This window comes from Anser cygnoides, chromosome 17 (genome assembly GCF_040182565.1).
Source record: "Anser cygnoides isolate HZ-2024a breed goose chromosome 17, Taihu_goose_T2T_genome, whole genome shotgun sequence".
NCBI lineage: Eukaryota > Metazoa > Chordata > Aves > Anseriformes > Anatidae > Anser > Anser cygnoides.
In genome coordinates, this window is record NC_089889.1 from 13,513,726 (window position 1) to 13,539,215 (window position 25,490).

At 42.2% G+C, this 25,490-nt stretch overlaps 1 protein-coding gene across 1 annotated transcript in view; it reads left to right on the forward strand.

Moving 5' to 3' along the window:
* Positions 1-25,490, forward strand: part of FBXW8 (F-box and WD repeat domain containing 8) — a 51,673-nt gene that overhangs the window by 7,745 nt on the left and 18,438 nt on the right. The window contains exons 3-7 of the mRNA XM_048063766.2: positions 2,113-2,277; positions 2,887-2,975; positions 16,120-16,277; positions 23,623-23,819; positions 25,099-25,308. Coding sequence (XP_047919723.2) covers positions 2,113-2,277; positions 2,887-2,975; positions 16,120-16,277; positions 23,623-23,819; positions 25,099-25,308 — 819 coding nt within the window. The remainder of the gene's footprint in view (positions 1-2,112; positions 2,278-2,886; positions 2,976-16,119; positions 16,278-23,622; positions 23,820-25,098; positions 25,309-25,490) is intronic.

Below are 25,490 nucleotides of genomic sequence, written 5' to 3' on the forward strand. Positions count from 1 at the left end.
TTTTTTACTACAGAATGCCAAATCATGCTAGAGGGTACTTGGTGCTTGGTTTGGGTAATCTGTAAGGCAGTTGTTATTGCCCTATCCAGGTTGTTTTCTTTGATGATGGGAAAGGGTTGTGTCTCTTCTGGTGACTAACTAGAACGTCAGCTCTGCTGGAGTTGGACGTTCCTCTTCGAGAACTCTCTCCTGCGTGGATAGAAAATAACGAAATATCCGAGTTGGAAGGGACCCACAGGATCACTGAGTCCAACTCCTGGCTCCGCACAGACCACCCAAAACTCAGACCATGTGTCTGAGAGCGTTGTCCAAACGCTCCTTGAAATCCAGCAGGCTTGGTGCCATGACCGTGTCACATCCTCGGGGAGCCTGTCCCAGTGCCCGACCACCCTCTTGGTGGAGAACCTTCTCCTGATACCCAGCCTGAACAGCCCCTGTGGCAGCATCAAGCTGTGCTAGAAACATCTGTATGATGCTCAGTCTTCCCCCGAGTCTTCTCAGGTATCAAACCCTTTCCTTTTATCCTGGAAGAAATGGGTCACGAGGTGTGATGCAGTTCTTGATTCTTAATGGACGTTGTTTTTCGACAGCAGAAATGTTACGCATGCCTCCTTACAAGAAGACCAACCCAGACAGCACAACGTAAATAAAACAGCTAGAAGCTTCATAAAGTTTCCAAGGAGAGATCTGGGCACATACAGCGTTTTTGCACTCCTGTGACCCGAGGAGACCTGTAAGGCAGGGTCACATTTATGTGACCGAGAGATTTCTGGACCTCAACCTCTCTGCAAGCCGCACTGCCCGCTTGGGTACTCCAGTGGCTTGTGCTCTGTGGCCTTACTGCACATCTGTACCACCTAAAAGGATCTTACACCTTCGGCGGTCCTCATAGTATAGATAATCTTGTGAAGCTGTGCTTCATAGTTCAGAGCTGTGTTTTTAAGAAGTCTGATGCAATGCACGCATGCTGATAACAAAATATAAAAGGAATTAATCTCAAAAAATACAGAACAAGTGATGGTTTATTTTTCACTGCACTGTGCCGTGTTTTACTTGTGTGTAAACGTGGAATGAATGGCAAGTAAACGTGAGGAGGTGGTCCTGTGAGTTTCCTGTGAACAGGAGACCTAGATTTTTAGGTGCAATCCTGGGAGTGAGACACAGCAGCTTACAATTAAGCATCCAAAAAGTGATGTCAGACTGAGAGAAGGTTTTTTTAGTCTTCCGGAAACAGTGTGTGATTGGTTGCTGCTTTCACTGGCAGCAGCTTTCATTGGCTAAACCTGTTGTTTTTTTTAGATTAAGAATTACAAATGCTACCTAAATTGCCTATTACCTCTTGAATCTTTAAATCTAAGCCTGCAATTAATTATGAAGCTGCACCCTCTGAAATGAACAGCAACTTGAGGCTACTTGAAAACCTGAATAATTCATTCCTGTTTATGCAAGCTGTAATACAAGAGGTGCACACCTTACAAAAAGGTGCTTTCTCTCTCTCCTAACCCCTGCCAGCACCCAGGTCCAACAGCAGCCCACCTAGGGCACCCACGAAATAGTGCTCACGATGGAGAACTTTGGGTAGCCCTCATCCTTTGGCAGCCCTTTCGCAACCCCACTCACAAAGGAGTCTGCACGTTCTCTCTCTCCAAATCCTAACCCTGACCCTTCTTAACCAATCTGCTGGGCAGGGAGCTTGGACCAGGTAATCTCCAGAGGTCCCTTCCAACCTCAACCATGCTGTGAAATCACTGTCACCACCTAATCAGGCATTGTCAGTAGGATAGTGGTGTGATCTGCAGGGTTTTTCTTAGCTATAAATATGAAAATAAATTCATATTTTTGCTTGAAGCTTACAGTACTGTCTTAACCATTTTTTTTTTGCTGCTTTTCCTTTCCAGATTTTGTGTGACACTCATATTTCAGGTTAGGATTGTGGCCGCTGAACACTGGTGTGGAGTTTTAATGGATCAGAAACAAAGCGTTTTGACTCAGTTATTCTCAAGAGAATGAACAGAAATGTTATATTGTTTTATGTAAAATTGAACTTCTGCTAATAATTTAACATCATAATTCTATATACATATATATAAAATACGTGTATTTGATTTCTAGGTCAGCAGAACATGGAAAGTACTTGCAGAAGATGAGGTGTTGTGGTACCGGTTGTGCCAACAGGAAGGATACCTATTAGATACAAGCATCTCTGATCGTTCCTGCTGGAAGCTCGCCCTTAAGGACTGTCGTGCCAAAGAGCGCACTTTGAGAACCAACTGGAAGGTAAAAAGGGGAAGATTGGTTTAATGGGATCCAGGTGCTGTAGAAAAGTGGGAACCTCATTCAAACAAGTGACAGTGAAAAGCTGGTCTTTTGTATTGCAGCTTCTTTTTGCTAGTTAAAAGGGAAAAGCTGCTGGGGGATTTATGAGACTTTGCTCCAGCTGTAATTTTTTTTTTCCTCCTCAGTGACTGATTACTTCTGGGGAATGAGTCTTTCTGTTTGCCGTGCTACTCCTGTGACTTTGGTCAAAGAGCGGTGGTTTTACTTCAGCCATCCTTTGGTGATGACAATCAGCCCTTAAGACGAAGGCTCCTTCTCAGTTCCTTACGTATCTTAGCAGAAAGCAAGCTCCCATGTCTTTGTTGTGATAGTTACATTTCTCTGCTTAACGATTGTGAATGATAATGGAGAATGATAGCTGCTTTCTCCTTCGTTTTCTGTCTGTAAAAAAAATCCAGGAGGCAAGCATAAAATAGATCAGTCCTGTCTCAGCTGCACTGCAGCTTGTCAGGAGCAATAGAAAAGCTCGGAGTTCGCTGTGAGGAAGCGAATGAACTTGGTAGATGAACACATTGCAATACCAACACCGTGTCTCATCTTTCTGCGCAGAACCGCATCGGTGCTGTGAGTCAGCTGCAGTATGAGCTGGGGAAAGTTCTCTGTGATGTACATTCTTCTGATGGAGTCGTTATTGCTGGGTGAGTATGTTGTGTAATGCTCATTTGTCCTTCACTGAAGTCTCATGCTGCTTTTTAACAAATTCAAATAAAGCATCAGTTTGAAGCAACAAGGGTGAATTTTTTTTGGCTGCAGTTCCCTTGTGGGTGAAAAACTTTGATCCTAAGGTAAGTGATAATTATAGGTATCTACAAATCGCTTCAGTAGTACAAGTTTTTATTGTAACTTCAGTATAGTCCCTGTAAAGACTGTAGTACTTTCCAATTAATTTTCCAATTTCCAATGAACTATATCTACTGCTTTGCTGCAGAAACACACAGAATGAAATAGATACATATTGAAAAATAGTTTATTACTTTTTTTTCCATGAAAATCTTCTCATCTGAAAGATAAGTGTGTCCTGTGGCAAGATAAATTTAGGCCTATCACTGTTCTACCCTATTTTTAAAAGACAATTAGGAAGAAAAACATGGAGAAACTCAATCTCCTCTTCTTGTAATATCAGACTTTGTCAGGACTGTGATTTAGTATTAGTTATTCACTTGTCTTACACTTTTAAAATGCTATCTTAAGAACCTCCCAAACTCTTGGCAGAGGTTGTCATGACTTGCCTGAGTAGAGGTAAGGTTTTACTGCATTGTGCTCGGATTTTACAGGTTCATTAATAGTTAGCCTTCCAGAAGAAGTCACGCTAGTAAATAGAAGTGATATCATCTTGGGGCAGAGGACATTGTCCTCTAACATACCAGAGTCCCGTATTTTATAGCACTCCAAGTTAATGGTTTGCTTACACATTGTGGTATGAGAGAAAACTGCCTATAAAATACTGTAAAATTGACTCGTCAGTTAAAGGAAAGGTGCCTTGAAATATATTGTGTGTAGGTAACTCCCCTATACACTGAAATGCTTTTGAATGCTGTTGGGCAAGTGAAAGCTGAAATGTGAACTAGGAGACAGCAGGAGTGAAAGGGGAATTTCAAGCTTTTACTGTGTTTACTGTTTACTAGGTGCTCTCCCCCTTGTTTCACTTCTCCTTTTGGAGGTCTCACTTTCTGATTTTTGCTGTCCCGTCATCTCGTTGACTATTGCTGCTCTTTCTCAGCTTTCCATGCAATGTTTTTTGCTACTGGAGTCGGTTGCGTTAAAATGGTAAAAACGCTTCTGCCGAAGACTCGTGTAGCGTGTGACCTCTGGAGGGGCAGTGCCACACAGTGGTTAACCTAAACAGTGGCCGTGGGAAGAGGCTTGAAAAACTCGTGCAGCTGGAGTACGGCAGGACTCGCATTGCTCCTGCCTGACGCCGAGGTTTCCTTGGGCCGTGGAGGCTCCTGTAGGACACGACGGGGCCCAGGCTGCTGTTGGCTGCAGCTGGGATCCAGCTCTGCAGATTGCAGCCTGCCTTTCTTTTGTGCCCTTCAGCCTGGGCACTGCGTTTCCTGGCCTTGGCTAGGGGTCCGCACTACTGTGTCTGTTCCGCTGTCTCTAATGAAACCTCCTGTACTTTTTTGGGAGCCAGAAACCCCAGTTGTCTCCACGTTGCTGCCAAAATCTCCAGCTCTTCTTTTTCTTCATTTTCTCCATTGTGTTTATATCCAAACATGCGGTACGTAGAAGGTAGGCAGAATAATTTCTAAAGGATTAATAAACAAAGGAGGTTTGTCCTGTATGTTAAACTCACTAGTCTGTATTTTGGCTTGGTGTATCACAGAAGCCAGGCTTATGCATGGTTTCGGATGATCTTTTCATATTGATTCCTAGTTCTTTCAGTGCTCTTGATTCTTGTGGTGAGTTCACCTGCGTTGGCACAGGGAAAGGAGATGTGCTCTCGAGGAACTGACGTTCACAAAAATAAGTGAGCAGGTGAGAGACAACTGAGGGAAAAGCTGCACGTGCACCTCCATTGGGAAAAGTGATGTTGGGGTTTTCACTTAAATTACTTTTCAATAATTTCCCTTCCGTGAGAAAATGAATTTTGAGAATGAAGTGTCCTTTTATGGAGCGCTGAGCGTACATTTGATAAAACAACATGAGGAAATCAAATTCAGCTGTTTGACTTAACCTGTTCAGTAAATTAAACGTTTAGGATATTGGAACACAAAAATTGTGTTACTTCCTTTGCTGTTTACCTCTTGCCACTCCCTCTGCTCTGATAGCTTGAGATCTCTGCAGGCATCTCGCAAATTGCTGTGAGCCAAAAGCAGTTCTGTAACTTGCTCCAAAGGTGAATTTGTTGTTTTGCCAATGATGATCAAAGTCTACAAGACAATAGCCCACTGCTCTCCTCCTGGTAATATCTCAAAAACTATTCAACTAATTGAGGAAGATGCAACAATAAGAAAATATGACTACTGGTGCTTTTACAAAAGCTGGATGTGTCTGCTGCCTCAGGTGTCTTCAGCATCATACACAGATCATTGTTTCCTGACTGTTTTCTCTTTTCTCATCTTTTGATTTTCACTACCTGAGAGAATGCAGTCTTCAAGAATAAAATTTCTAGTTCATCCCCCATAAAAAATAAAAACTTTTTTTTTGGCAGATCTCTGGCAGAGCATACAGATCTTTTCAAATTTGTTGTTTGTTGCATTATTTTTGTATAAATGTTTTTATTCCATTTGTAGTAGTGCAGATCAAAAAAGACAGACTTAGAGTTAAAACTTACAAGGACATTAGTTGATTGTGCAGGGAATTACTTTCTCCATTATGTACATTTGGTAACTATTTAGGTAGATTGAAGGGTTTTTTTGTTTAAATCCAAACATAACCCACCCCCTTCTCTCCCAGCTTATAGTATTGTACTTAATGGCATTGTGCTTTCAAATTTGTCATAAAAGTGTAATGAATCTAGTGATCAATAGTTAGCCGTTGCATTCTTTCAGTACTGAAGAAGTAATTTAATAGCTGAGGTTAACAGAAGTCAATTTTCTTCTCAGTATAAATATCAATTATCTGTTACATTTAATGATTATATCTCTAGTTTCACAAACACTTACGTGCTTAGCTTTACATGTGAATAATCATAGGTTACAGCGAGGCTTGCCATGTGCATACAGCTAAACAACAGCCTGTGACTTTGGAAGGTTGGACAAATTGGTGATGATCTTAGAGCTAATTTTGTGCATTTCTGTTTTTTTTTTTGTAAGCGGTGGCTTGTGGCATCATTTACCTTTTTTTCCTTCTATATTCAGGTTGCTGCACTGGAGACAAATAGGGCCACTCAGTTTTGAGCAGGTTTTTGATGCCTGACTTCGGGGAGCAGCTGCAGCGCTCTGGCTCAGCTCGGTCAGGCCAGCCAGGCATTACGTTCTGCCTTTATGGCTGGAAACTGTGGCAGTGCGTCGCAGCTGCTCCCTGGTTTCAGGAGGTTCAGCTCAGGATCTTGGGAGATCAGAGAGTGGTTATAAAAATTAAAATAAATAAAAAGGAGGGGAGAATAAGGTTCTCCAGCAGAAATGTTGTGTATTTTGGATCTTGGAGCAAGCCTGGGAAAAATGTGCTCTGATAGACCTCATCTCGCATGCTTCGTTACACTGCTTCAGACTCTGCTGGAAAGTGGAATGATGCAGCTTTATTTTAGTTGCTGTAGAGGTTTTGTTTTTGTTTTAATCTTTCCGAAAATGAATTTGTACAGGTTGTAGACAGGGTGATTTATAACAGTGGCTGTGAGTGTAATCCACAGAGGCATAGCTTGCCTGAACTGGTCCAGGAGTGGATCTCTTTATTAATTTCTTTTAAAGAGGCAAAGATGAGCTATACAGGGTTGGCTCTTCCTTAGAGAAACGTCCCTGTTTTCTTGCACTCTCCTGTACTTTCCCCGTGCTGCTGCCAAAGCTCAAGCCAGAAGATGGCAGAATATCAAGGATTGATTAAGTGCAACCTGAGCTGTGAGTCGAAGGTGGCTGCTAGCAGCTCTTCTTTCTCAGAGCGCCTCACATTTACTGGCTGACATCAGATAATTCAATCTGGCCTGCATGCAGAGCATCTTGTGTTTATCATTAAAATTTTATCCCAGCGGTTACGATGCTTGTTTTCTGGGTCAGACCTTGAATCCCTTTTCATTTGAGACAGCGGTGTTTGTGGTTACCTCACTCCCAATCAATGTTGTATTTGCCAGCCTTTCTACAGTTACATGTCTCGAAGGATTTTCTTTAGAGAGATGTTGTCCTCCCCCCTCTCCTTATTCAATTCAAATGTAGTTTCTTCTTTAAGTCAGAGTTTACTTAAAGCAATTATGTCTGCTTGCTTGGCTCTTATAAATTACTGCTGATGCTTATGTTCGCTTTACCTGATACCGTTGTGCGTTTGGTTTCAATACAGGATGCCTGGATTCGCTCACTTTCTGTTAATAAAACCTTAAACAAATCTGGGTTCTTCAAGCAGGAGCATATTTGGATGGTAAAATCAGTCCTTTTTTTTTTTCCTTGATGGTGTTGACAGACACGCCGACAGGCGTATGTAGTCAGAGGTCAGGTCCTCCGTGAGATACAGATCTCAGAGTGTGAACCTGGGGCTTGCTGGTGGTGTCACTGTGCAGTGGATCTCGTGGTGTAACAGGTCAGTAGTGTGATGTGAGGCGCTCTGGCTCTGCGAAATGCTCACCTGTGGGTGTCCTTGCACTGCGTGGTAAACTTGCCCTGTGTTGGTGGCTGTCACCTCACCTCGCATTGCGCTGCGTACAACCACACCGTGTCTGCGTCAGTCCCAAGACTGATGTTTTGTTGAGCATTGCGTTGGCTGTTTTTGTGCTTGCAGAGAGGGCACTTCGGCTTTGCTGGTGCTGCCTGTAGCTCTGAAAGCTTTCCAAGTGAAAGCAACAGAAGAGATCCATAGTTAGATCACTGTTCCAAAGGCCTGAAAATATAAAGGTGTCTGACACTTTTTCTTTCTTCAGTTTTCTTTGAAGAAAGGATGATAGATAAGAGCTTGCATAAATGGAGATTTAAGTGGCACATGCCTGCGCTGTGCCACAGAGACATATTAGCAGATGCATGGAGCCTCAGCACCACTTACAGATAGGCTGGGAGTCAGCCCTGGGTTCTTCTCTCTACATTTTAACCTCAGAGGTTTTCCTCCTTCTCCTTTCCCAGATACTTTTTTTTTTTTTTTGAGGTAAGGGCCAGTGAGATCCATCTGCTCTGAGTGCCCTCCATAAATCTGCAGGTTAACGCTTCTCCTTTCAGGGTGGAGCTACCTGGCACAGATGGTGTTTCTCCTTTATTTGGGCAGTGTTGCTTAATAAAGGCAATGAGAAGCAAAAGAGGAACTCTCTAAATACCCTGTGTGGTTAGGGGAATCGTCTGTTCTAGAGGTAATGATACATTTTGACTCTGCCGTACTGAGAAGCTGAATGCACCGAGATAACTTTATTAAAAGTTGTCTTCGTTCTGGAGTCTTATGGGAGTTAGAGTTTAAACACTGCAGTGTCTTTGAACAGTTTGGGCCTTGCAGTTTAAGTCACTATAAGCAACATTAAGTCACTATAAGCAACATTAAAGCAGTTGCTAGTATATGGTGGATTTCTTTGTTCTCTAGGATCACCTTCCGCACTGCTTTCCTCTTGCTCAAAGGTGACCTGCAAATGACTTTTTAACAAATGGGCTTGCCACCCTTTTTAGCTTCATAATGATGTGTGAAACTAGCCCGAAAGGCTTGAAAATACTTCTCTGCACTTTTAAAAACTTCATGTCAACTCTCATCTAATTTGTTTTTTTGCTATAGGGCTTGTGGGCTATTCTCTAGGTATTTATTATTAGCTCTTGCATCTTAATTCAATATGCAGACCTGAGGAAACCAAAATATTAATTAGTAATGAAAATGAATAAAAGTTAACAAACCAAAGTCTTAAACAGCCTGAACAAACCCCTTCCTTATTGAATTGCTTCAGTTTCACTTGCATAATGTCGCAACTTGGAGAGGTTTTTCCCTCGCCTCCCGGTGGCTGAGAGCCTGGATATAAAACAAAGCAGGAAGGGAGGATGCAAAGCCACTTGCCTTCTTCCTTCAACCTCCCCCCAAACCCTTTGTGCTCTCTTCACTCATTCTTGTCATTGTTAAGAAGTAATAAGTGTCAGACCTGTTTTTTCATGCGAGTCACCTTTAGGAGGTTGAAAATGGGATGACATCACGAGTTCAGAGGGGTCAGATGACAAACTCTGGGAGTTAGGTAAGGTTGTGTTAAGTGACAAGCACATCGGCTTCTCTGTCATCTGGTGAAAAAAGAGCCTTTCAGGTGAAACCAATAGTAGGAGCTTGATACTGACTCTTTGTGACAGCTCCCTTTCCAGCCTGGCCCACCATTAAGCTATTGGTTTACTTACAGGTTTGACTGGATGCGGAAGGATGCGTTGCCGCAGCGGGATTTGCTGTATGTGAAGTGATGCCTGCTGTTCTGAAGTCACAGCAGTTATTTTTATTGTAAAACCCAGCTTTCTGCTGAGGCTGGACCAGCCCATCCTTTTTCTTTTGTGAATTTCTTGGACAGTTCATTTTTACAGTTTTCATGACCTACCGGCCTCTGTTGCTATCAGTGCCTTAAAGTTCAGGTGATGCTTTTCCTTTCTGCTCTTGCAGTATGTTGCAGTTTGCATCCCTTCTGACACACAAACAGATCAATTTACATCATCCTCAAATGGTCTTTTCAGTCCCGTGTCTGAAACCGGAGCCACTGTGTTATTTGTTCCATTACACGGTTGTCCTTTTATCAAATAATATGGCTGATGTACCAGATCCTTCCCAAATTACATCGTAATTCCTCCTGACTTCTCTTGAAAAAAATGTACGTTTCCACTCCTATGTCAGCAGCCATAGGCAGTACACACTGTGCTATGTTTCCTTGGTCAGAGCAGCTGGTTTCATTAATGGAACTTTGTTCTTAATGATGGGAGATTCTTGGCCTTAATAAAGAAATGGCTAGGGACAGTTTGGCTTTCTCTAAATTCTTTTTAAAGTGTTCGTTAAAATGTTTTGCCTGCCATATAACCCTTTGGCTTGTTTCTGTTCCCTTGGTATGGCATTTGCATGTGCTTAAAATTAATAAGAAAGTAAGACACACAGAAGAACTTGGTGAAATGTTAATTTCGTTACAGATAACAGAAGAACTGCGTGCTATCTCAAGCAGCTTAACCCACTTTTTAGAGCTATGGTTTCCTAAATAAGGCCATGAGAAAGAAGGTATAAGCTCTTTTCCAGCTTAGTTTCTGTAAGTGTTCAGGAACTGGTCACAGGGATGCTCAGAATGTACTTCCTACATGTTAAGACTCAGACTGTTTCCAAATCAGTTTTGGTACAAGTTCAGTCACTTTTTTCATAGTCGCTCTCGTGTAGCTAGCAACCCAAAGTAACGTTTGAATGGAATCGTGGACATAAAGTTGATCTACCAGTGTTAAAATGGTTTCAAGTGCTGGTTTTGTTTACTTCCATCTGTTTTTTCTTGTATTTTTTGTTATAGCTTTCCACTTCTCTGTGAAATAGCAGAAAACTTTCTCTTTTCTATTCCACTTGTATTTCATTTTTTGTCATCGTGTTACATTTATATTCCTTTCTGCCATACAAAGTAGCTCTCTTTACTCCATCATTGCATTCTGTAACTGCTACTAGACTTTTTTCCTGAATCTCTCTTAAGAAATCCCTTAGCCAAGCTATCTGCTGGTTTTATACGTAGTGGCAAAATCAATATCTCTAACTGTAAATGAGAGCACAGGAAGGCTGGGGAGCTGCTACATCTTTCATCCAGCCTTATTTGTGAGGTGTCTCCGACTCGTGTAAGCAAGCTGTGTATCGTTCTCCCTCGCTTCAGGGAAAAGCTGTGGGTCTTAATGTTGAGTGTAATGAAGGTGGCAGAATCTCTTTAATAATTTCAGCACTGTGTGTTGCAATGGAGATATCTTCCAACTTGCAACGTGTTTGATGAAGAGGTGTTTGAAACTGAACGTTATGAATTATCACTTTCTCACTTGAGCCTTATAGAAAAATGAAGCTTTAGGAGCAGATTGAACCAACTAACAAAGGTGTTTGGACTTGGATTTGCATAGCTAATTGAACTCTATTCTTAAGTCTACTGAGGGGGGTCATTGATTAGGTACCTTAATTAACGACATGAAGGACTGGTTAGGTGCTTTTGGTGGAATAAGGATGAAAGGTCTGAGATCCTTGTTGCAGCAAGACAGTGCAAAATACTCATTATTTTACTTGCTTATCAACAGGCATCCGTTTAAACAGAGCTATAGCTGGAGATTGTTACTTGAGCAAAATTCCTACTGACTTCAATAAAATGCATTGACATTGTAAGGACTTCATAATAAGATCTTTTGAGTATTAACAGATGGTCACTGACTGCCTGAAACAAAGTTGTTGGATTTTTTTGTTTTGTTTTGTTGATCACCGCAGGTATCTGGAAACTGAACAGACTTTGCCTTCTGGAAATCAAACCTGACTGTGAAACAAAGGCTTTTCTTTCTCCTTCTTTTTTATTTTCTTGCTATGATTTCTTCAGAGAAAAAATATGAAAAATATAAACCAATTTGTGAAGTGTCTTACCAGAAGTCTTAGGTGTTCAGACCTAAGACTAGTGCCTAGACCTAAGACCTAGTGCAGTGAGACTTGCCCTGGAGTGGTGTGCTTGATGCAGCCTCCAAAACGGACTTACACCAACATCCATTTTCAACAGAAAGCCAGCGATGGTCTGGTTGACCTGCTTGTTTGAAGTGAAATTCTGCAGTGCCAGCAGTAAGTGGGCCATGAAGGAAAGCGGTTTGTCTTTGCTGCTGCCATGGACTGAATGAGTAGAGTCTCTACTGTTTTGAAAATGTTCCTGTTAACAGTTTTTCTTTTGTGTATTTGTCAGTTTATATATTAGTTGCAGTTGTACTTTGCACAAACACTAATTAGACAGCCATCAACACTCAGGGCCAAAGGCTTACTAACAATGCAACTGTGATAGCAGTGTCTTAATTGGTTGAGTGTAATTGTCATTAGGCAACGATAAAGACATCTGGGGCTCTGGAGAGAGATCAGCCTCCCCCTCCTCCTCTTCCCCAAATTTGTTCTGGCTATTGCTATCCAACACAGTTGAGCTTTTTCAGATGAGATCCTGTGTTTTGACCAGTTTCCTGATGTTTTTCTCCTTATCAAATCGCCTGCCTCTTCAGCACCACTTCATTAGAGCAGTGCCCAGCCTCCATCTCTGCTTCCTCCCACATGTGCTCTGCACTTCACCACCTGCTTCCCAGCCATCGTGGGGCAGCAGCAGCTTTTAACCCGTCTCCTTCTCCTTCAGTCTTCTGCTTTTACTCATGCGAGAGGACACGAGGAAATTGTTCATCTCATTATGACGTTACTGTCAGTAAAAAGATGCTGAAATGCTTTTGATTAGTGAGCAGGTATTTTTATTGTAGTATGTTTGTAGATAACGTATGAACTTAATTTTTATCAATTTCTCTATACCGTATGCATTCCACCTCTTGTTCTGTTTCAGCAAGTTTGTTTTACTCCTCTGTAAAGCTTAAGTTGAATTTGCAGGCTCTCTTACAGATGTGTATACATATCTGTCTAGAGTTACAGAACTGACTTGTCAGGGTGAGGAAGAGAAGTACAGTTAAAAAAAAATATATAGCTTGTCTTTCTCCAGCTGCTGCTACTCACGTGGATACACTGAGATGTTTAAAAGAACAAGAGCAAAGTGAAATGTAGGTCCATCAAAGAAGCTGAGTTACTTGGGTGGGCAGTGTCTGTCGAACACTAAGAGAAGGGTGGCTGCATCTGGTGAAGAGGGAGAGAAGCATGCAGCCCCAGAGCTGAAAGCCAGGCACTGGAGAAAGTCGGAAGGCATCAGGGCAGAGGGTATCTGGAGAGGGAAAAACTTGGGACTGTAAGCAATAGTCTTGTGTTGCTCCCTGTTGGGTTCAGGAAAGCAAGACTTGGAACAGCCTTTCTCAATGAAGTAGATCAGGTATGGTCTGTAACAGTTTTATTTTTGTTTCAACTTGAGAACCTGGGGTTTTAGGTTTGGGTTTGTTTTTTTGTTTGTTTGTGGCTTTGTTTGTTTGTTTTGTTTTTGCAGCTGGCTTGTATTAGATATCAGAGTATGTATGTGCCACTGGAATAATCATTTCAATATACCCAGCGTGGTAGGCTATGGGGGAAAGCAGCAGCTGAATGCTGTTGGTTATTTCAAACAATAGACTGTATTTGCTGTTGTATTAAAAATAGTATATTCTGTCTCCAGCAGAAAGCTCTGTGGGTTTTTCATATCCATTGTGGTAGAAAAATCAGTAACTGAATGAGTTTGGAGCGTTCCGCCTGTTCTGTGGCAGCAGACTTCCATCTGGGGTTCTTTCATTCAGTAGCTGGTAGCCCAAGCAAAATTTTCAGGGGGAAATGTAAAGGAAAAAATTGTTGTGGTAGGAAATAAATAGAAATACTAAAATTATCTAGGACGAGGTTCTGTGCAGTGCAGCGTGTTCTTCAGCCATCTATATTGATATGGCAGATTTGTCAATTATCTGCAATAAAGCAGCCTTTTTATTTTTTTACAGCAAGGCATTGCTTTAATAGTTTAAAAGCCTTTTGTTGTGGTTACAAATTGAAAGTGTGTTGCTCTTTACAACAGCATTAAAAGCAGGGAGTTGAACCATTAAATTTTTTAGGTTGGAATTGGACTCATTTGCGTTTGAAACTCTTCCAGTTCAGTTCTGGTACGGACCCACCGTGCACTGGGAACCGGCAGCGATGGCCAGCGGGGTGTGCTGTCAGCTGAGGAGGTGCTTTATGTCTCCCATTTCCCCATTCCGATTCAATGCCCAAACCCAAACCTCCATTTAGGTTTCCAGTGTGGTCTTGGAACACCTCTCTGTCGGTGAGGTTTGCCGCACGGGACCGAGGTGGTGCCATGCTACACTGGGAAGGAGGTGAGTGGTGGTGCTGAGCGAAACGGGGCAGGAGGGATGCTGGAGGGATGGGGGCAGAGAGATGCCTTACTGCCCTCCTCCCTTCTCTTCCTGACGAATGTAAGGCATTTGTCTTGGCTTGTGGTGCACTGGTGGGATGTCTGGACCAAAACGCATGAAGTGAGAGTTTGGTAGGCGCCGTGTGGTTCTCCTGGCACATAAAACACTCCATTCTGTGGTACTCGTTAGGTCAGGTTGATGGTTAAACCTGGTGATCTTGAAAGTCTTTTCTAACCTAGGGGATTCCGTGGTTCTCTCTCCTGACAGAACGGGAATGAGCATTACGGCTGAGGTCGTCTTTTGTGGTATTCTGTAGTATCTGCCCCAAACCCACCAGGGCATACCTGAGGTACCCCTAAGAAGTTCTCGTATTCAGCAGATCCTTGCCGAGAGTGGGAGAGCAGCACGGCTTCATGGTATGGAAGCGAAAGCTCTCCAGCATGTGCCAGTCATCGGTGAGGGAGTGAGGACAGGAGTGCAACCACAACAGATATGTGCGATTACCTGTTCCAGATGCAATTTCTATTGTGCTTCATCTCCAAAGTTTAAAAGCTATCTGAAATGAGAGCTTTTCAGTATTGCAAATCGGTGATATTTCCTGTGGACTGGGCTAGACAGCTTGTCCAGTCCAGAGTGAAACATCTTTCTTTGCTTTGGGGAAGCTTCTTTCCCGTGCTATTCTTTCCAAATAGTGCAGCTGTAAATTGGAAACAAAAGCAAGATTTATAGGGAGACTTGGGCCTTATCTGCAAAAGGAGGAGGATGGAGAAGTGCCATCCCTCCTAATTCTCTCATTTTTTTCTATTTTGTGGTGTAAAGCACTGAAAAGGAAGGCAGGTCACAAGGACAGGGGTCTCTTCTCTTCCCAGTTCAGTGCAGTGAATTAACGTGCATCGCTTTTTGCTTAACAGTTTCTACCACCTCCTTTGGCACTTTAATCAGGTGCATGAGGTGGCGCATTTCCACCCAGAGATGCTGGAAATAATCTGCTTCAGAGTGCCTGCAGCCCAGGCGTATGATGCTCCCCAAAGAGCTGGGTAACCTGTCCTGAAGTCCAGCATCTTCTGAACCTTTATTAAGCACCTTCCTTTGCTACCTTTGTAAACAACTCCTTTCTTATTTTCATCATAAATATGGGACAGGCACATTTCTGCCCTGTAGACCTTTGAGGTTAAGAAGAAACACTCTTGAAATGTTCTTTTCCCAAAAGGCAAGATACAGCAACAAAGCTGACAGCAGGAAACACCCTTCATTTCCAACAGAATCCATGTCTCACGTATGGCAGAAAAAGACATCTGAGACTGTTCGACTGTTAATTGTTACAGTAGTGTCATATCTTGCCTTTTAATAACTACTGAACTGTTCCAAATTGACCATGTTTTTTGACCATTCATAGAGGGAGCTTCTCTACTTTGCCTGCAGGACCCAGGAATGATTTTTTTCCATTAATAGTACGTTGTGTGGCACAGAACAGTTTTTGTGTTGCTGTGTTACAGCCTTCACTCCATTAAATATATTCAGTATTATCTGAGCTTATTTCTGTTTTTTGATTTTCTCATTAGCAAAGTGTAGTTTGTCTGATGTTAAACTTTTTTTTTCTGATATTTTGGTAGGGGAGTCTTCTGTGAAGAAAGAAGTGTTGCTTTAATTCTGAAGACAACACTTGATGCTAGGAATAAATTAATTAGTCTTCAGAGATGTAGGCAAGTGATCTGTTGATGAGGCACTGAGGAGCTTAGTTCTATAAAGAGCAGTAGGTTGGATGGGTGTATGCATGTGAATGCTTGTATGTATGTACATAAATACTCTGATTAAACAGCCTTTCTTTGGCACAACCACAATCATACATTTTTAAAGACTAAAAGGAAACAGATTGAAGTTTTGCCATGATGTAATTTAGACTCATTAGTGATGAACTTTTTTTTCCTGAAGCCCTGCTCTCGTTGCATTTTACCCGTAAAGCTAACATTGATAGTTGGTAAACTGTGGTAGCTCAGTGGTTTCATTCTTGTAGCTCCAATTTACCTGTCTTAGTAGACCCAATGCTGCATGCAGTAAATGGGAATAAAATGAACAAAGTTGGTAGGGTTGTAAACATGAGGAGAATCAGTCTAAGAGCTGTAAATGGCGTTGGGTTTCCAGACACTTCTTGTTCCTTCCTCTCTTCTCTTGTGGCTACCTCTTTTCAGATGTTTTTGGAATGAATAATAGCTTTCCTTTCCAGATACACATCGGGGGAAGTGAGGTTGTGGGACACGCGCACCTGGGACTACACAGCCCCCATCCTGGAACCAATGCACGGTCCTGGTGATGCTGGACCTCAGCCACATGTCTCCTTTGTGAGGATAAACAGCTCTCTGGCTGTAGCAGCTTACGAGGACGGTAAGTAACCACAACTCTCCTCCCTATTTAGGGGAGGAAAAAAAAAAAAGCTTTACAAAAATGAAGCAGCTGTGCTCAGCTTTTTGTGTGTCTGTAATCCTGTATATACACACACACGCACACACTTGCTTTTATGTGAGAAAGTTGGCCAATAACCCTAAATGCATTAGGAGGCATTGGAACATAGCACCCATTAAAACTGATGTTTAATTCCTACTGGAACTGCTACACAAAGCTTGAGTGCCAGGCTGTAGTCCAGCCAAAGTATCTTAAGCAAATAACTTGTTTGGCTATAAAAATATTAAATATTCTTCCACCAGCATTCTCCTCTGTCCAAAACTCCCTCAGGGTAGTGTGGGGCTTTGTTATGGGAATAGTGGTAAACTTGCATGTCTGATTAGTCTGTGTCCTCTTACGTTCCCTGTGCAGTTTACGGATGCACATTTTCTTAACTAAAATACTGGTTTGCATTGTTGGATTATTATGTACTTTGATATAGAGAAATAAAAACTGTGACCTAATATTTAATGAAACTAATAAAATTCTGGTTATATGCATTGTTTTAAATATCCTTAGATGTTCATATAAAGGGTAACAAGAGCCATAAGCCAACTACACGTCTACTGGACTGGGAGACAGCAAATAAAAAAGTCAGGGTTGAACAGTGCTTGACAACTGGAATCCCAGGCTGAGTTGCCCAGGCAGAGCTCAGCTCTTAGCATCTTTCTTTGGGTTGTGTGATTTGACACCTAAACCTTTTCTTAAGTGTGAATGATGACAGTGGGGTTTTTGTTGTTTTCTTCTTTTTTTTTTGTGTGCGTTTTTTCGTTTGTTTTTTTTTTTTTTTTTAGTTAGAGGGCATTGCACACATACTACGATCTTGGCGTTTTTGCATGTGGAAGCAAAAACGAAAATGGGCAATCCAAACAAAATCTCTAATCCTTATGTTTTATTTTATAAGTAAATTATATATCTGAAAATAAGTGTTTCAGATGCTCAGCTTTCTTAGTGTTGTTTCTAGGCAGGGTTGTGATATTATTGTTTTCTGGGGCTAAGAATTGTTGATAGGAAACATTTTCTGACAACAGCGAGTCTGGTATTACAAAACACTCATTAATATTATTTACTTGAGTCATAGGAAATTATAACAGTGAGGGTTTTAAGTGTTGGCTTTTTGTCCAATGTGCCAAACAATGAATATAGCAGAGGTTCTTTTGTTTGTTTTCTAGTCTCCCACTGACTAATCTAATAATCTGTCTAGGGTTTTTTTTCTGTCACACTCCTTGTCGTCAGTCCTGTGTGTGCTGTGACTATGCTAGTTTGCATAAAGCTCTGCATCTTTTATTCTTTTGGGTAGAAATGTTAATGGGCTCTGTGATATGGCAGTTACTCTGATTTGAGAACCCTGGTCAGAATAGATTAGTTTCTATGTGAACAGGGGATTGTAAAAACTGTTTTTAGAAATGTTTACTAACGGGAATCTGAGAGCACATATTTACAGTTTGGTGGAGAGAATTATTTTCAACTTGGGGGGGGGAGGGCGGCTTTGAAGATAATGTGTTTGATTGTTCTTTGTTGTACTTTTCCAGCTCCCTTTTCTCTTTGTTTGTAAGTTTGACTAACACAGAGAAACCATCTGCTAGTGTTGGAGGTGGTGCTGTCAGGCAAAGAGTCTAGACTTCTCTGTCGAATCCCTGGCTAGCAGACTCGTTCAGATAACATCAGTTTCTCCCAGTTCAACAGAGCTCACGCAGTGATGTCCTTGGCATCTGATCACAGGGAAGAGCTAACAGGCAGATTCTGCTCGTGCCGTGCCTGCCTTGCAGCCCTGCTTTCTGGTTCGGTAGTAGCAAACGCTTCCCAAGGCATAGGAAATACAGCAAGGAAAAAGGGTGGTCTTACTGGGATGCCTGCATCCAAAGTGAATTGTAACTCCGCGATGGCACTAAAGAAAAATTGAATTGTGACTTTTGGTGAACGTTTCCGACGGTGTCATCCTCTGAGGAACAAGCAGCAAGGAGAGGTAAATGAGAGAGAAGTGTATGGGGAGAAAATGAAGTTTCCTCTGCCCATGCCAATGCTCAGTGGGGGCACTGCATGTACACCTGGGGCAACGGGACTTGGCAACTTGATCCACAGTTGTGATTTTTGAATTCCAACCCACTGGCCTCATATTTCTTCTGCCTTGTTTCCTATTGTCAGCACTGGCAGCCCTCCAGTTTGATTTTACCACTAATTGTGTTGCACGTTACCGAACTGAAATGAATCAAATCAAAATGCTTTTCCTGGAGCATTAGATAAAGCAGGCGAGGGTTCTGGGTAATGAGCAGATGCTGCTAATGCAGGGACAGTAGGGGCCTTGCCAGGACTCCATCTGCTCCATGCTTGCCTGCCTTTGGCTGCGAGCCACAGCTTTTGGGAAACAGCAGTCTACTTTAGCCATCACCCTCCCCCCGCCCTCCGGAGTCTCATAGTTTGACTTGAAAACAATGTGGTGTGACAAGAGAACGTCCGTGGGTGTTGGGTTTTGGGTTTTGGTCTTTTTGGGGTTTTTAAATGCAGCGCTTCATACTCATGTAGGCAAGACGGGGTGATGGTCCTGCTTACGGGAGCGCCCTGAGACCTGCGGGGAGGACTTGGGGACCCTTCACAAGACACAAAGCACCTTGGAGCAGGGGAACGTGGTTTCTGCAGGGATCAGAAGCGGTGCTTGCTTGTTGGCAGGCTCCAGGAAGGGAATTTTGGCAGTGCCGCTTTCTGGGACTGGAAATCTGCTGCCTTGTCCATTCCGATGCCCTTCGAGCTGCTTGCGGGTGTTGTCCCTTCTGTACCCTGTTTGCAGAGACAGAAATGAAGTAATATGTTTGGAGTCTTCCCCCAAGTGCCAGGACCTGCTGTGAAATAGCTAGAGCAGGAAACAGGCTGCCTCAAATTAGAGAAAGTGAGTGTTTTGGGTTTCTTTGAAGAAAACTGCATGTAGCACGCAGCAGTATACTTATTCACGAGAGATGTACACAGGTGTGCAGGTGGCTCTCAATGCAAAACCCTTGGCTTGGCTAAATGGTGTGTGATTTTATACCCAGGTCAGGGAATTCTGCCTCTCGAGTCACCGAGTTGGGAATGAAGCGCAGGCTTGGTCATCTGTACCCCCATATCATAAGGAAATAAATTTATGCTCCCAGCTTGGAGGAAAAAAATACAAATAGGAACTGTTTTCAGAGGTGGAGAACAGATTTGTTTTGTTTATTTTTTGATGAGCTTCTGTCAAAATAGGAAGTGGCAGGACTGTGACCTACAAAGAGGAAAAACGTCACGTAGATGATGGGAATTAAGCAGCTCCTGGCCTTTCCGTGCAGCTGGGCTGTGCAGGAGCTGGAGTGAGTGAGCGTGAAAACCAGGAGCATGTCCAGAGCCCCTGCTCTCGCATACGTATCCCTCTGTATTTGCTGTGGTTTGTTTTGTTTTGTTTTTAGGTAACAGACGTGTAAATTGTTCTGTGTATTTTCTAGGGCTGTCAGCACCGCTAGCAGCAGCATCGTAACGTGGGAGAGCTGATGTAATGTGTGGCTGGGAGCTGAGCGCAGGATGCTGTGCGCCAGGACGTGGCCCTCCCTCGGCTCAGCCAGGGGCAGCAGGTAGCTGCAGGTAGCTTTTAGGAGCAGGGATGTGCCGGGCCACCCTGTCATGATGGTTGCAAACCTGATTTAACTTTTTTTTGCCTCTGTGTTCACGCAGCCTTTTCCTGTTAGGGGATTAGGCTAGTTTATAGGAGAAGAGAGGCTTTGTTTTGTGGCAGAGGTGTTGGGTTATTACACCGGTGAGAAACCTAGGTGAGGACAGGTGTAAAAACCAGCTGCTTTTGCAGGATGGCTTTGTGCTTCCAGCTGTAAGGAGGGGACCGCACTGGAGCCCGGCGCTGTTAATGCTGATGGAGAGCAGCTTCCAGCCGTTCACCTTTGATAAAGCAGGAGCGTGCGTAATGCTCGCTGAGGCTTGCGAAAATTGGACCACACAGCAGCACGCTGCGTAAGGCACAACGGACTCATAGTTAAACATTGTATCCAAATATCCTGTTATCTAGAGTGAATTGCAATAACTGGACCTTTCATCAGACCACATTTCATCAACGTATTGGGTTAGAAGTTAAAGGCCTCGATTCTTTGTGCAACCTGCGCTGAAGTGACAGTCCAGGAGGCCGGTACAGCAATTGTAATGCCAGGCATCGGCAGTTACACCACCTTCATCAGCCTCTTGCCCTTAACTTGTTTCCTTGAACCGGCAACCTTTAAGCTGTAATTTCCAAACCAATTTCAGGAGTTACTGTTAGAGTTCAATCCGAATAATCACAATTGCGGCGCAGATTTTAGCATGCTGTGAAAGCGTTACCTGTAACTTTGATTGAATTACTTTCTAACATGTTTAAGATTACGGCATTCACACGGAAAAAGACACGGTATGCTTGCAACCTTAACTTCACCTTAGCAAAGATTTTTGCTTTGGAAATGAACTGGTCGCTGCTGGAGGCAGGAAGATAGACTATGTAAAGCAGTGATCTCATCTGCACTGGTAAATCTTATGCCTAATTTTTTTTTATCTTGCCACACCAATATCTTTAACTATAATGGTGACATTTTAGTGCTATTACACAAACAAGATTAACTGTTAAAAAGGCTCACACACCAATAAATATATTTTGCTGTTTCTGCAATGAAATAGAGAAGAAAGAATATTGGAGGTAGCACTTTTAGAACTAGTAATAGCTTTACCTATTGATAAATACAGTGGAGTGTTTGCTTTTTCTGCGTAAAAATATACATAAATAAATTTTTCCTGTTGTCTTATGCAAATGAATAAACTTGTTTTGACTGGAAGTGAGGATGGAGGAAGTACATACAGAACAGAACACTATTTTGGAGGAGGGGAGAAGAAAGGGGGAGAAGTAATCCTTTTGTGAGAAAATAGTTGTTCATCCTAATAAAAGGAACGCAAAGAGAAATAACACTTCGGAGTTCTTCCTTTTACTCCTTATGTTGTGCTGCCTCATTAAACAGATGTTAACTTGTGACCTTACAAGTAATTAGTTTTGTTGGTCGTACTAGGGATATTTTCACACCATATTGTGCATCAGGTGTTGCACACGCTGTATTTGCCTGATAAAATGTTTAGGTGTCCTGGACAGATTTTGCTATTGAACATTTGGTAGGAAGCCACGTACCTGTCTTGAACAGATTGTATTATTGCATGCTCCATTTTCACTGTCTTCTCTTTGTGATGTTTGAGATGCAATAACAATGGCTTTGTTGCCTGGTTCTGGAAGAAGAACTCTAAATTCCAGGTTTCCCAGTTTGCTTATGTGGTCAGAAGAGGGTTGTGTAACTTGAACATTTCTTGGTATTTTGCAGAACTTTGTATGTAAAAAACAAACAAGCAAGAAAGCAAACCATTAAAATACTCATCACAGAGGTGTGTAAACAAAAGACCACCCTGAAAGCAAAGCAGCTTCCTCTTTCCCTCCACAAAAGTGATCTTTGTTTTTGCAGAAGGTTTATCCCAAACAAAGTTGAAGGTACCCTGCCTGGAGGAGCTTAGCAGTGACATTCCCTGTCCGAGGAAAAGGTCCGTGTCTAGCATCCGTGACACGACAGCACCAAAATTTTGGATCATCCTTTGTTTGCTTGTTTAAAACGGCTGTTCTGAGCTCAGGCTTGACCCGTTCCCTCTGCCGTGGCGAGGAGCTGAGGACTGGCAGCGTAGGGACCGAGGTGCGCTGCGAAGCCTGCGCGTCGGGCAGAGGAGACCGCAGCCCGTGCCATCCGTTTGTGTTTGTTAACTTGTTTTAAGTGTAAGTCTGCGTGATGCAGGCTAGCGTTCTGTTTTTCAAAACCAGTTCAGCAGTTATTTACCTTTCAAGCAATTAACATAATTACCATTATGCTAAGAAGTAATTTTGGGAAGTTCTGCTCCGAGCCCTTATGACTCCATTGGGACAGTTTTAGTCGGGACTTATCTTTTTGATGGAAGCCTAATTGCAGTTTTGGCTTTGTGTAAACAAACAGAGGCAGCTAATTGTTTAGGCAAATAGCAGATTAATTTAAATATGCATCCCTAATAAAACAAAAATGGTCCCCATTATGGTACTCATTCCCATGGCGAGGAATATAAATATTCAGTGGGAGTGCCATTAGACAGGGATCTTAAGGATTATCTGCATTATTTCACATTGGTAGCACTTTCCAGATACCAAATAATCTTTACAAAAGCAAACATAAATCAATTTAAACTCATTTAGATACCATTTCACTATGTGCAGTTTCATTACCACACTCTTGCTTCACCTCCTTTGGGACGCGGGAGGAGTGTTTGCAAACTGGCATTGGTGCCCGTCCACAGCTGCCTGTCAGAGCTTTTATGTCTCCTTTTGAAGGAATGGCTATCATTAATCATTTCATCATTAATGGCCGTACTTGAGTAGAAGGAAGGCTCCTCCAGCTCCAGTCCTGTCTATCATGTCTGAAGATTGCTTCTCAGTTAATTCAGTGCAAAGGTGGCCCAGGAGTCTCCAATTCTGTCTGGCCCTTCTGTTCTGTAATACGCTCCTAATTGCTTCAGGTTGCTCTTATTCAAGTTATTGCTTTAATGTAGCATGCTTTTAAATAGAGTATCGGTGATCTATGCAGGGAAAATGTGCAACCGCAAACGCATTGTCTCTCGACTTGCATTTCTGTATTCCTCGAGGTTTGTGCTTTTTAGCTTTCTGAGAGCATTGAACTCTTTTGCATTTTCAATTTTCCAGAGCATCAGGATTGGGAGCTTTGCTGCTGGTTGCAAACTAACTGTAAAGAATGGTATTGACATTGCTGGTCTGACTGCTGTGTGTGTAGAGCTTCAGGTCTTTCACTCTAAAACTTTTTATGTATGCAGCAGAAGGACTTAAATTTGGATGTGGGTTCTTCCTCGCTATTTCTGTGGTACTCGAAATCAAGTATGTATGTAGTAGAATAAGAATTTAGGTCCCTCTTTTAAGTCTGATCTTCTCCAAATGTGGAAAAGGGAGAGAAGTCGAGCAGATTTCCTCAAGGTAGGTACCAATGTTATCTGAAAGTCAGTGTTGTAGGAGAGCAGCACAACCCATAATGCCTGCACCCCTAATTTTGGAAAGTTTTCTCTGAACCTGTTACGTGCTGTTATGCAGCGTCCTAAAATTCTGTTTTCCTGCTCTGGAGTCTCTTTTCTGTATATATACTTTTTAATTAAAATGTTTATAAGCTTACATCATCAAATGATCTTTCAAGGTTTTCTTAAATTCTAAGATAACTTATAGGTGTTTACTTTTTTTTTTCTACAGGAACTGTTAGTGTTTGGAGCCTGATGATAGGGCGAGAGCCAATCCACCGTTACCAGCACAATCAGAGGATACAAGCCTTAGCTCTTGGTTCAGAGGGTGCAACGGTAGCAACAGCATCTGGCTTCGAGGTCAAAGTGGAAAGCCCTGATGACAAGGGATTCTGGCAAACGACAGGAACGTTTGAAATCCAGAAATTGGTGAGTCTCCAGGCCACTCAGCTTCGTTCCAGGAGCTCCTGATCTGCTAATTATTTTTGATACAGTTAAGGGGGATCTTATAAAAATCTTATAAGGGTGTTGCATGAAATAGATAACAGCATTATCAGTTAGAAGCTACGATTTTGTAGCAGGTTAATGGATGAACCTTTCATTACTGAAGAGCAAGGGTGAAATGCTGGCTTAAGCTACAAGTGAAAATGAATAGAAGTCCATATGGTGCAGGAGGTTGGCTGTTTTTAATTATTTTTTTTGTCAACATTAAACTAAGTTGGCTCATCTTGTAAATCAGTTTTCTCGCATAGAATTGGAGCTAAAACTCAAGGTCTCATTCCAGATCAACGCTATCTGATTAATTCTGAGGCAGGATACTGCAGATGAGCTAATAGTATCACTTGTGAAGCTGTAACTAGTTGTGCAGCTTCTTTAGGTTGCACCTTCTGTCACTGAAGTTTTGAGACTATTTTAATTAAAAATCAAAAGCTATCCCATTCTCTGAAGTTTTACTGTGGCTCAGAGTATCAACATTTTTTGGAAAGGGGAAGGAAGTGTGGTAAGAATAAATTGAGTCTTGCAACTTCTCTCCTATTGCAAAAAAAAAAAAAAGACTGCATAGCTAATGGATATGAAGTTGGGATCTAAGCCATTTCTGATTTTATCCCCTCTTTCAAAGCTAAGTCAGTCTTATGGTACTTAAACAAAATCCCCAAACGTTTTAAGAAGTATCCCAATAAAAATGTTAAAACAACACCATGCTCCATCATAGTTGGATCCATTGTATGCCTGCATCTTGCTGACTGTGAGATGTCAGTTTGCAACACACAAAAGAAACACTCAAGATACCACTCCTCTAAGGCTGGATTAGAAATCAGCTGTGCTCTAATGGAGTTTCAGCCCTTCCCATGGTAAGAGTTCTCTGCAGTGTCTTAACCATTTACTGAAACGAGAAGGGCCACATAAATCTGGCCAATGTCACACTGGAGGTCTAAGAGAAGATAGGGGGTTTGAAATTTGGGTTGTCTTGTAGTCAAGTCCCGACTTCTCTCTTGGTTTAGGACATAAATACATGATTTCATGGGAGCTAATCTTGCACATATTCTGAAACAAAATCAATACTCAGACTTGATCTGAAATGAATTCGGGATGACTCAGGGTTGCTGATGACCAATAGTTATCAATAGCTTTGTTAGTTCCGCGTATGGCAGTAGAGATGTAAAAGAATTTTAGCCTGAAATAAGAATAAAAAGTCTGCTCTTTTTAGGTCAACTTCCTTAATCTGGTTCCAGATGTTCTGGGGAGTCCGGTGGCAGTGGCAGCTGCAGAAGACATCGTCTATGTCCTGAAAGGAGAAGATCCTGGCAAAATTCTCCATTCTGTCTATGGTCAGCCTGTCACGTGTCTCGACGTGTCTGCTCATGAAGCAGCCTTTGGGGTCAAAGGCTTTGGCTGGTTATTGAATGAACCCAATCAGGTATTTATTTTTTATAGGAATGTTACACCTTCATAATTAACAAAAGAACCTTTCATGCTAATGACCGTTTCTTTCATGCTCTTCAGCTTTTTTCACTGTAAATATTTTGCGTTCGCTGCAGAGTCTCAGCTCTGTGCTGCACCAGTGATCCTCTAGGGGGAACTAGTCTCAAAAAAAAAACC